The sequence below is a fragment of the Pieris rapae genome, chromosome Z (assembly GCF_905147795.1).
Source record: "Pieris rapae chromosome Z, ilPieRapa1.1, whole genome shotgun sequence".
In the NCBI taxonomy this organism is placed as follows: Eukaryota; Metazoa; Arthropoda; class Insecta; order Lepidoptera; family Pieridae; genus Pieris; species Pieris rapae.
The window spans coordinates 3,238,858-3,251,863 of NC_059534.1; the positions used below are offsets into that span (position 1 = coordinate 3,238,858).

General features: G+C 32.7%; 1 protein-coding gene across 4 annotated transcripts in view; it reads right to left on the reverse strand.

The window, feature by feature from the left end:
• Nucleotides 1-13,006, reverse strand: part of LOC111003404 — a 52,209-nt gene that overhangs the window by 36,660 nt on the left and 2,543 nt on the right. For all 4 annotated transcript variants that reach the window (XM_022273884.2, XM_045634188.1, XM_022273882.2 and 1 more), the window contains exons 2-3: nt 2,650-2,764; nt 2,154-2,327 (exon numbers count right to left, since the gene is read on the reverse strand). In XM_022273884.2, the coding sequence (XP_022129576.2) occupies nt 2,154-2,327; nt 2,650-2,764 (289 nt within the window). The remainder of the gene's footprint in view (nt 1-2,153; nt 2,328-2,649; nt 2,765-13,006) is intronic.

Below are 13,006 nucleotides of genomic sequence, written 5' to 3' on the forward strand. Positions count from 1 at the left end.
TAAAATTAGCCCTTTACATTTTTATAGATTCATTGATTGTAATATAACGTTTTCGTTTCCGAGAATAAATAATAGGTCAATATCACTTATAGTCATTATAGATAACATATGTATCACTTAGTTTTAAGAAACCATAAATAAGTTACAATTTTCAAAAACTGACTTAAATTCACTTCAAAGTGAAACTTTACATTTTTCGGTTACGCGCCACCTTTTTCTTGTCCATACCACGGTTTATTCGAAAAAATTCATAGCCATTATTAACGAAAATATATAATAACGATAACAATGTTAGTAATAATTCTGTTAGAATTAATGAAATTCTGTAACAATCTTAGGAGTAAAATGAAATAATTGTATTGTTTGTATTCGTGTCTATGTTATTAAAAGCCTGTTATTAAACTTTATCTAATTTAACTATATTTCACCAATTTCTGTAAAGTTGCGTATACTTAGTAGATCAGTTTTCGAAAAATATGGCCATAAAGAAGTATGACATGTGTACACCAGCGCCGCATCCCCAACAACCGTAATTTTATGTTTTATACGATCTAAAATAAATCAGTAGCGCTACAACCTCTTTAGGTCTTGGCCTCAGATTTCTGAATCTGTTTCATGATCATTTTTAAATCTAATAGGAAAGTAGGTGATCAGCCTCCAGTGCCTGACACACGTCGACGACTTTTTGGGTCTAAGACATGTCGGTTTCCTCACGATGTTTTCCTTCACCGTTCGAGCAAATGTTAAATGCGCACATAGAAAGAAAGTCCAATGGTGCACAGCCAAGGATCGAACCTACGAGTTCAGGTATGAGAGTCGCACGCTGAAGCCACTAGGCCAACACTGCTCTTTTATACGATCTACTCTAGTTTTAAACGGTTAAAGACAGTTGTCACTTAACTTCAAACAAAGAATTTTATTTATATGAACATCTCTCCAACAAACGCCACCGAACTTAACTCACGCTTCTCAGTTATTATATTTATTGAAATATAGTAGATTATATTTATGAACAAAAGGGTTACTAGAAAATGTCTCCCAATTAGTTCGTCAAGCCAATCAAACACCTAATAGTTTATTCTCGATTTTCTTTTCTCTTGCGTTTTGATTTTCTCTCAAATGAAGATTATTATTTAGTCTTATTTTTGTCGTATTTGATATATATATTTGATAAAACGGATTGAAGATATGTATTATTATAAATTTATAATTATTTTACATAATTTTAAGTCACCGTGATGCTGTAAAGCAAGTGAAACGTCGGAAAAAATTTAGTTAATAAAAATAAAGTTTATAGTTATACACAGCTTCAATCCGTGGAAAAAGTGTTTTCTTTAAAAGAATTGTTTAAAATTCGAATACAGCGACACTTATTTTTATTTTTTTATTTATATTATTTCACAGGTGTTATTTCGGTATTATTAAAAACTACAACCTTTGTAAATGTCGCACGTCAAGCGAAATTTTCAAAGGGCGTAAATTTTTATGGAGACTGTCTAGATTAAAGTTTGTTTAAGACCTGACATATATGCCTATAATATTCTGAAAAAGCTATATTTTGCTAAAGTAAAAATAACCTGTGAAAGAAACCTTATTTTAGTTAGTTATTTTATTTTTTAATTATTAACTTCTTTTCTGACGCTCATAAGTGTACTATAGCTTAGCTATATGAATAATTACTTTGACTATATTTGACTGTTTCTAGGTAAGAGAGTATTATTTAGAAAATGACACCGGTCGTGCTACAAAATTTATTTTTAATTCTGGGCCTTAAGTTTCCGTTTACGTTTTATAATAGGCTAGTAGGTAAACGTTTTTCTTTGCCGGACATATGCCGTAGATATTTGCGTCTGCGTCTAACGCATGCCGGTTTCGTCTCGATGTTTGCCGACACCAAAGTATTAGTGTGAAGCCGGGGATCGAATCTACGATATCAGGGATGGGAGTCGCACGCACAAGCCACTCGGCCAATACTATTACAGATCAGAATCATTGTCAGTTGTAAAAGTGCGAAATAATTAAACTTTACAAATACTTCAGACAACTAATAAACAATACATTAACCCAAAGAGAAGGGCGAAGAAAGCAAAGTAAAAATCGAATCCTCAGTTTAAGATTGGCCTCAGATTTTTCACAGTTTAAATAATACTAACCCTGCACTCAGTGGAGCTTAAGATTTCCACAAGGAACCTAGTCCTGGTCCCGACCTTTACAGTGAGGTCCTGCAGTCGTCGAAGGAAAGCGGGTGGGTCGTCTCCTGTAGGTGTCTCATCTGGAGATACCTCCAATGAGACCCGAGTCGTGTCTTTGCCCGCAGCATTGCTTGCCTGGATTTAAAGAGAAAGTATAGGAAAAAAGACAACAGAAAATTAGGCTAAGCAGATGTATTAATACAAATGGCCTACAATGACCTTTTTCTTAAATATCTTTTAGTGGAACTAAGCCTTGTAGGACTTAGAAAATAAAAGTACTGGATTTACTTTTTTACATCGATATTTTTTTATATAAAAGTTAATTTAAATTCTGATTGCATCAATAGTGATAATATACTACTTAAAGATTCCTTATTAACTATAAGATACGATTAGAAATCAAGGTAATGAAACACAATAATCTTGCTAATCTTCCGGTCTATATCATAAAACATACTTGTAGAGTATAGACGCCACTATCGCCAATTTGGGCTGAAGACACCGTGAGTCGTACTCCACTGGCATCCACTGAAGTCCTGAAGCGGTGATCTAATGTCGCTCCCGCACGATTCCTGCAAGAAAGGTTTTTTTAGTTCTTTATAAAGACTTTTTTTAGTGTATAACAAAAAAAACAGAATTGTCTGCACCAAGCCCTGCCTCTAAAACTTCTCAGGTTATTTCTAATAAAACCGATATATTGAACGTGTGAAGAGAGACGTAGACTTTTATAGAAGGCTAACTTGAAACCTAGTATTAAAACAGAACATTCAAATGTGTAAGGAAATCCAACACTTGTCATCCTAATTCGAAACAGATATAATCCGGCCACCGGAAATAAATTAACTTCCTCATAGATTTCTCGGAGCTATTAAATCTTTAACAACGGAAAGGAATTGTTTTGTTAACATAAAAACATCAGAGAGATATAAATATTCGGCCTATATACGTCACAACGCAATAGATCTTGCGCAAAGTTTAAATTTATCTTTAGAAGCGTATCAGCTGGTATGGCACATTCGATAGATCATAATTTATTTATTTCGTAATCCGACAGTAAACAAAAATTATCTATAATAAAAAAATACTAATTGTTCAATATATTTAACTAAGTGGTAACTAATTTGGCTGTATAGTGCAATGGTGTGAAAGTGTAACTATGTGAAGGTATATATGCTCTTGGTGCAAGTGATTTTAAGCTATGGATATTCTTCTTACTCCTTTTAACCAAATTCTGCGATAAAAGTAAAGGCTTAAATTTTGGTCGTTGTATGTCCGGGCTATGCGATACAAAACTGCATTGTATGCATTAGTGTTGTGAGATACATGAAACAAAGCATGATCACGAGTCTGGTAGGCTAGAATAAGACAGGCAATTTTCCTAGAAGTAAGCTGCAATTAATGTTGAGATGATGTCATGTAGTAGCAGTAACCCGTATTGTTTTCGTCGAGAGTGTAAGGTATCAATTTTATAATGTTCACGTGTGTCTTCATAGGTATTAAACTTGTAAAAGTTTTTATAAGAGATAAATTTAAGAGTCATTTTGGATCTTTTCAATGTTTTCTTTGTGTATTATGTAACTGGGTGACCAAACCGAGTAACCATATTCGAGAACACTTCGTACATATGTATGCGCTTTGTGACATTATGATAATGGTCACTGACATGTCTTACAAAATCAAGCTGCTCATAAGCTTTGTCAAGTATTACGTCAATATATAATAATATAATAATAGTATACCTTAGACTATAAAATGAATATATAATATTATTAAGATACTAACAGAACCTACTTCTTTAACGGATTTGTTTTTAATAGGATAAATAAAGTTAATTTGGTTTTCTTTTCATTATTTTGACACCGTTTGAAGTATAAACCGATATTCGGATTTCTCTATAATAATAACAAAGGTCATTCAAGTCGGCGTAGATTTTGTGACAGTCACCATCTGGTCACAGGTACTCCAGAAGTTAAATGAACAAAGTCACTTCTAGCACTGCCAACTGCAAAATAATAATGATAAAGTAAAAAATAAAAATAAAATCATGTACATCCGATAGGTAGTGAAAATAACGCATAGGGGATACACCGAAGGGAATCACGGTTAAAATTAATTATACTACCCGGTCACCACAAAATGTACAGGAAATGCACCTTTACTAGTAAAATTAAGCCCTCTGAGGATTTTGTTTAGTATTTGATTCTGTCTACCTCCACTGGGAAAGGTAACGATAGCTCTGTTGTTACTAAACGTTTTAGATACTATTTTTTAATGAACGACTCTTGAGTTCGGCTGAAAGGCTTAAAAAAAGTATGTAATGTTAAAAACAATTATTAATCTATATAACAGTTATTAATACTGGACTATGAAAACTGTTCGACGGTATAATTATATTGGAAAATATTAAAATTAAAATTAATACATACAGGAAGATAATACTCTTGCGAGGCAGGTCTAAACTCTGCGTATCTTCTCATAAAATATAATTTTATCTTACTTAACGAGTGAATGTGTAATAATGAGAACGTGTAAAACATTTATTCATGTTTTGCGCCAGGTATACTTTGTGATATCGAATAAGGTTTTCATACAATGTTCCTGATCGAACTCTTTGATGCTAGAAATATTCATACAACATCCAGATTCCAAATTAAAATCTTTTAATAGGGATCGAAAATCTCTTTTGACAACCTGTTTACAGTGTTACCAACTAATTCTATTAAAGTAGACGTGATAAATTATTTTTGGAAATTCCCTGGAATGATGTTACATTAAAGGCTCTATTGTCTAAATTGGTTACGTATAATCCAGTTTGTATGATAATTGAAATTCAAAAAAATACTTCATCAAAATCTATATAATATATAATAAAGTCGTGTTAGTTACTCTAAGAACTCACGAAAGGCTGAAAATTGGTGAGGTAGCTTAGAACCAGGAGAAGGACATGGGACGGACCTTTCACCCTGTTTCCTTGGGACGTGTCACGTGACCTAACAAAAACTGACACGGAGTAACACACGGAGAGCTAAACGTAATGTTATCTATGGTTACGTACGATTGAAATTTTACATTAGAAATTTTAAAGTTGTTCTGTTGATGTGTTTAATTCGAGTTTCTAATAGCTTATCTTTCCGATATTATCATTAACAATGTCAGGACCAAGTCGATTGAATCTTTCCCGACAAAGCCGTAATGCAGTAGACCGATTTTAATAAGTGTTTAAGTGGATTCGAAAGTTGTTCAGATTATTTAAAATTTTCATGTTTTTTTACGTTTAAAATTTTGTACTTAAGAGGTGTATATAGGTACAGGTAAACGTATGTCGTATCCGTTAGTCATTAATCAAAACACGCTCAAATGGGTGTATGGTTATGGGAAATACAAAGCATTAGGTTCTTTGTTTTCATAATGATTTAATAAAATCAATTACGTATATTAGGTACTCCGTATTTTAGTAATACAGGAATTTTATTTGCGTGCATACGGTAATATTTACCAGGAACTAATTTCACTACTAGTGATATTACTAAAAACAAATTTACTAGAATTAAATTTGATCCATATTACTTTGAAACGTATCAAAATATACCTCTGTATAGTGCATGTCATCTGTGCGGATAAAAGGGGTATCGCAAAGTATATGAATTGTGTGGAAAATCTACTTTACATATGTGAACATGTTTCATTTTAATGAACTTATGTAATTATTGGCTTAATTATTTGGTTAATTTTTAAAGAAGAACGTTTAAAAACCTCTTATATATCGAAACTAAAAGAACAAAAGAAAATTTATCATACAAAACTTATAACCTCATTCAGCGTCAAGCTTTTCAATGAGGAGCTGGAAAAAAGAGGTCAATTCAAGTCAATTCAATTCATTTTCGTGCAAGGCAACCTACGCATTGCAATACATATTTTAAATTCGACAAAATACATCGGTTATTGGTTTTGCCGGAATCATTTTGCCGTTATTTATTATCAGTTTCAGACAGGGAATATAGTATTTTATGTGTAAGTACATAATCTTATAGGTACATAATATACATATAAATTACGTGTCACGTTGTATATCCGCTATGGACTCCTAAACTACCGAACCGATATCAATCAAATTTGCACACCGTGTGCAGTTTGATCTAACTTAAAAGATAGATCAAACTGCCCGAATATCAATGTATACCTGCAATATTATTTTATTGCAAATATTTGTTTATTATTTGACATAAGTTTCACATAAGTTCTCCTACCGTTTCCTTTAAATAGTTTACTACTATGTAATATAATAAAAAAATTTGTGACAGTAATGCTTGGCCGAGTCTGTTAGTATAGTTATAAAACAATAATTGTCGAAATTTGAAAAACACTTAACTCAAAAATGTTTTTTTTAATAGGAGGCAAACAACCAGGAGGCTCACCTAATGTTAAGTGATACCGCCGCCCATAGACACTCATTGCCAGAAGGCTTGCAAGTGCGTTGCCGGGCTATCAAGAAGGGAAAAGGTCGTTACATGGACCCTAAGTCCAATTGATTCGCAAATATCTCAGTGGTCAACTGATTCCATATAGTGTTGATGCACCGTAAAAACCGTAAAAAAGAGGAACGTCGAGGTGATACAGATAGTATTTTGTATTCTGTCTTGACGTCCGATATAACTCAGATAATGTTATAAGTCCTTACTATTAATTCAAGCATTAGTTTTGACGCCTCGAAATATCAGACAAACAATGCAAACGTGTATTCTATTCAAATAATCAACGTATTGTTCTAAAAACACCCACGAGTCGCTTCTAAATATTACATATAAAAATGTATCGTGACTTTTCTATTATCAATTAGTCTGTACGAAACCCGAAAACAGAACGTACTCAGCTTTGGATAGGGTTACACTGCATTAATAATATCGATCATCAAGGCGTCCCCTTTCACGTCGCTTCAAAGGTGCTCGCATTTAATTATCCTTTATGAAACCCCTGTTTATTTACATGTACATTTAGATATGCCTCAGTTTTTTAATACAGACTTATGTTCGTTTTTTAATGAAAAACTGTAAATTAATATCGAAAATTGTGTACCCACGTATTACGTAGACAATTCATTTCGGTATACCTACCCAATTTGATTCTTTAGCAGTAACAACCACTCGGATTTTTTGTGCAGTACTCTTTTTTATTGAGAGATTTGAATATATATATAATTTCTTACGTTTTTATCAATTAAGAAAACAAATATTATATTATATATTTATAAAATAGAGAGTATATAAATTGTATTCACCAACTTACGCAATATTCAATTAAGTTAAAGTCTTAGGAATTTTAATTAATTAATTAATTTAAAAAGTTTGCGTTAGTAAAAAAACATTGCATACTTTATTCAATGTTGTTAAATGTTAATTGAATTTGTTAGTTAAGGCCGTAATGACAAGAATGTCTCAAAAACATAAAATAGCTGTTAGTGGTTAAAGGCATTAAGGGTTGCATACATTGATAAAATACCCTTATATAATAACATCATAATCTATAAAAATATTAATTTTAAAATTAAATCGTTATTTTTTTAAACGCATGAGAGAAAAATACTATCAATTAAATTGAACACAAAACTAATCGTTATTGTCTTAAGTAATAACCTTTTATCAGATAATATTTGGAAATGTAAGTGAAGTGATAAATATTATGTTACAATTGTATATACAATTTAGCGTCTCACATAAAAAATACGAAAATTGAATTAAAATGCAATCGGAATTTGTCTCGTCTACTAGCAATTAATTACAAAGACATTTTTTCCGCGCTGCATGACTTTATGTGATTCCACGTACAATTACGAACTATTCTCCTAGAAATATTTAATTGTGTACAACGCGTTGATTTCATTAATTGTTACGCAATTTTAAATATAATTGCTCTGTTTGAGAGCCTGAACAATACTTAAATTTAAAAATAATTAACCTGACTGATATTCATGTTAAATGAAATGAAGAAACGTTCTCTGCAATCTACGTGCGCCTTCACATTTTTAAGTTAAAAAATAAGCATTTATGATAATTTCCTAAGTTACTTACTCCATAACATTTATTAATAACAGAAAACAACATATAATAGACTGAAATTTGTCTGTCTGTCTTCTATTTTTATAAGTGACAAGAAACAACGTTACGTGCGCCAATGAAGTTTATTATTTGTAATCATATAAACAACAATTTTAACATTGAATCTAGAACTTATAATAATAACCTTTATATTATTTTTTTATATACACTCTGTTTTACAGAGTGTAAAAGCCCCAAAATAAGCTTCACATAATATCATAACTGTAACCTTTGGTTGTCACAATGAATTTTATTATACCACCGCCAAATATCGATAACTCTACTAAACTTATTGCAACTTGGACAGATAAAAATAATGATAACGGAATAAGAAAAAAACCTGGCTGTTTAACCAATTTTAAAATTCAATACTGTATTGAATAATTGTGGGTTTACATGATTTTGTCACAGTTTCTAATTGAATAACACAGTTTAAAAAAAGGGTTAAACTATAAAAATACTGTATCCGCATGCAAAATAACCATTTATTCTTACTTAACATATCGTGATATTTTTACAAAATTCGCTTATAAAAACTGTAAAACTAAAAATACGAGCGGGTAAATAATGTTTTCTTCACATTCTATCGATAGGTATGTTAGAACCAAAGATCATGTATTACAAAGATTAAGAGTTCAGTGATCCGAGTTTAAATATATTTTAAGTACAGCGCTCGTTATACGTAAATTTATTATCAATTGGCAAAGTTTTTAACAGTTTACGGGCGATCCCAATACAACACGGTAAAGTTTGAAATCTTTAATAGTAGATATTTAATTCGTCTAAGCCGAGTTTCGGCGTGATTATTTATTTTCTTTCTTTAACTTTTGAACTTCAAAAGTTTGTAGTTACTTTGAGTTGTATGTAATATAGTACGACAATATTCGAGTGCGAGAATCTATTTAGGCTTTTTGAATTTACGAATACGTATGTCCATAATACAAAATAAATATCATATCGAAACGATTCGGAATGAGCATCGATATTAAGGAACATTCCATTTCATGAAAATTATTTCAGTACGTTTTGTTGATGTGGGATGCACATTTCTAGACAATTTTATAACGGTACGTAGCAACCTAATTAATGGCATATGAAACCGCGGGACACGCTAGTATAAAAAGCTGTGTCGTATACGAAACTCCCTCAAAAATTTGGAGCAAATAGTTTTAATCAATAAACTTCAATTAAAAAAGATTCCCTCGTAGCAAAACGATATCTCAGGAAGAATTTGTAAGTTATATCTTATTTATCACCCTCTTTCCTTTATGTTTTTTTATATTCTCTGCACTTTCTCTATTATGTACATCATTATATATATACCAGGTGTGTCGTTAGGTCCCGTAACAATTTGGTTGTAGTGTGACGTTATAGATTTAATAAATATAATATTTATTATTTATTTATTTAGTCACACTTCGTTGCAAAGAAACACAAATGACACAATACATAAATATTACAAGGGATGCCTTATCGCTAACGAGCGATGTCTTCCAGGCAACCCTAGATTCCCGTTAGTTTTCCAATTTGGTGAAGCCGTTCGAAAGTTGCTAGTGTTTTTATTTATGTATGTGTAGAAGTAAATTAATAGGCATTTATAGCCGATATGTTATAATGTACTTGATTAATTAAAGTTCCGATTGTACCACAATGTCAGACACAAATCTGTTAGGGAAACCACATAAAATTTGTTTCTGTATCACATGGACCTTGGCATATGTCCAGATAATTTAAGAATTGCGCAAATGGCTACCAAAGCCAAAGATGCCTACTATGTATGCACTGATCGTTCAATAAGAATAAGCTAGGGCCACAATTGAAGGTCATACATGCACGCCTACACCTTTGCTTTGTTACAAGCTCCAGTCGTGGCGCCGCTAATGACACCCACACATTTCATAGATTTTCTGTCCTCAGTTAAACGGAGTACAGAAATGAAATGTAGCAGAAATGAAATAAGGAGAAAAGAATTCATACAATTACTTTACGGAGTTTGGAAACAAAAATGTTTTGAACAATGGTCTTCTATTTTGATACAAAACCTTGAAGAGTTCCACGCGTTTAATAAAGCTTTTGAACAATCGTGCCATAGGCGAAAGTTTGTTTTACCCAACGTCTCTTATGAAAAGAATCAAAATATTTTAATAAACAGTTATTGTCTTTTGTCTTTTGTCAATATCTTGTATAAAACTCACTCAGAGCAGTGTTAGCCTAGTGGCTTCAGCGTGCGACTCTCATACCTGAGGTCGTAGGTTCCATCCCTGTGCACCAATGGAATTTCTTTCTATGTGCGTATTTAACATTTGCTCGAACGGTGAAGGAAAACATCGTGAGGAAACCGTCATGTCTTAGACCCAAAAAGTCGACGACGTGTGTCGGGCACTGGAGGCTGATCACCTACTTGCCTATTAGATTTAATCATCATCATCATGTAACAGACACAGAAAACTGAGGCCAAGACCTAGAGAGGTTGTAGCGCCACTGATTTTTTTATTTATATTGATAAAACTCGATGCGCTTAAACATTAAAATGAAATCAGTAAATTAGCTACTAAAGAGTAAAAATGTGAGTAATTTGTTGTATTCTAAATATATAAGCTACTAATGTAATTAGACAATTCCCCAAGTCAGATAAGAGGCTAAAAATAACTCATCGTTTAAACCCAGTCAGCAGAAACACGTGTAATGTTTCGAGAGAGTTGAGAGTCGGAGGTCAATTAATTAGAACCCCTTCAAAAGGCTCCAAAAGATTTACGCAAGAGCATTATCGACTATCTTCTAGATTATTCCAGGAAATCAGTCTAAAAAAGACGTTTGATATGACAAACTTAAGCGGCTTGATCCAGTACATATGTAATAATAGTAATATATATCTAAGAAGGCTTCAATTAGAAACGTAGGACTATGACTCGTATGTCATAATCCAAAAAGTTTTATACATACAGGAGTCGTAGAAACTTACTGAGGGTAATATTGGGGGATAAGATATTCAGAAACGTGACTTAGTGCTAAGTGAGACGTACACAATTTTGACGATCGGAATTGGTCAAAACCCAATACTCTTTAGCATAATATAGAAAGGGAATGCTTAAGTTGTATGACCATGAAGAGAAAATAGGAGGACGAATAAGAAGCGGCTTTCAAGTAGGATGTACAAGACAACCCTGTATGATGAAGTCGGGTTGGGTAGGTACCTCTCGTTGAATATACCTGGACCAAATCCAAGAGGTACTTGAGGATGACGGGGAAGGTACGGTACAAGTTAAAAGTTGCCATAACCGACGATCATACATGGTTAATTTCATGAAGTAGATGAATCGAGAGAGGTATGTAGCAAGTGGAGTCAGCAAATCGGGAAAAAGTATATGTTATATGTATAAAATACTCTCTGAATCAGCGTCTCAAATTCTACATTGTCAATAGTTTTATGAGCTCAGATATGTTTGTATCCTGATTTTTTTTTATGATAACGAATAAAACAGGGCTGTCGTATAAAAAGCGAATATTGAATACAAAATTTTAAAAAATATCGCGCAGATAAATTGTGAAACGCTTGTCTTTGACCTATATTTATGACATTTCAGGGTGAAAGCCCAACCGTGAAAATTATTATAAATGCAAATAATAAGATCAAGATTTCTTTAGCAAAATAACAGTGTGGCGTATGTGGGGACTGTGCGCTTGTACTTTTCTTTCAATGTTACGCACTTTTCATTCGTACGTACGAGAAAGTAAAACAGCGTGAGGTCAGCCTGTCTTAAATCCAAAAAGATGTCGGCGTTTGTTAGGCACAGAGCGCTGATTACTTGCCTCTTTGGATACAACGTGTCACGACAAATACGATACGATATACGCATACGATAACAGATACAGAAATCTGCGGCTAAGTACAAGTAAGGTCTGGTATTTTTAGCACTTGCAAACTAGGGAAACAACGGTTAGGCTCCATACGAACGCAAACTAAGTATCAACTCAAACTGTTACTTATGATCGACTCATATAACACATCAATTTACTATCAAGCCCCGAATACATTTCTAGGTATATAAAATCATGTAAATACACGTTCCAAAACAGGTAGACCGTAAATTGTGCAATAAGTGGCCGAAATTAACATCGATATATTGCTATTTGTATTGAAACGTTTGTCATTTCAACGTTTTAAACGAAATTTTCAGTATTTACTGTAAGAAAATTGCTTGTTTAATATAAAACGACCGCAATGTACACGAAATTGTTATTTGGTTTATTTGAGCCAACAGTGTAAAATAAATCTTGTAGCTTTATAAGTTTGAAATATTACATTACAGTAAAAGCAGTGTGGCGTTGATATTGTATAATAATGAGAGCTTACGGTAATTAAGCTCCTTCATTATACATTTGTACTTTTGAAGTATTAGAACGTAGATAATGATACACTATGGTATAAATATATCAGTGGCGAAACAACCTTTTTAGATCATCAATCATTTGTTAATCTAATAGGCAAGTATGAACAGCCTCCGTTGCCTGACACACGCCGGATCTAAGGAAGCTGTTTTCTCAAGATGTCTTCCTTCACCGCGAGCAAATGTTGAATGAGCACATAGATGTCCATTGGTGCATAGCCGAGGATAGAACCTACAACCTGAGGGATGAGAGTCGCATCACACACATCGCACAACTATGGTATGCCAAATGCAATAATATTTAATAATTTTATGACGTATAGATTTCGTTTAG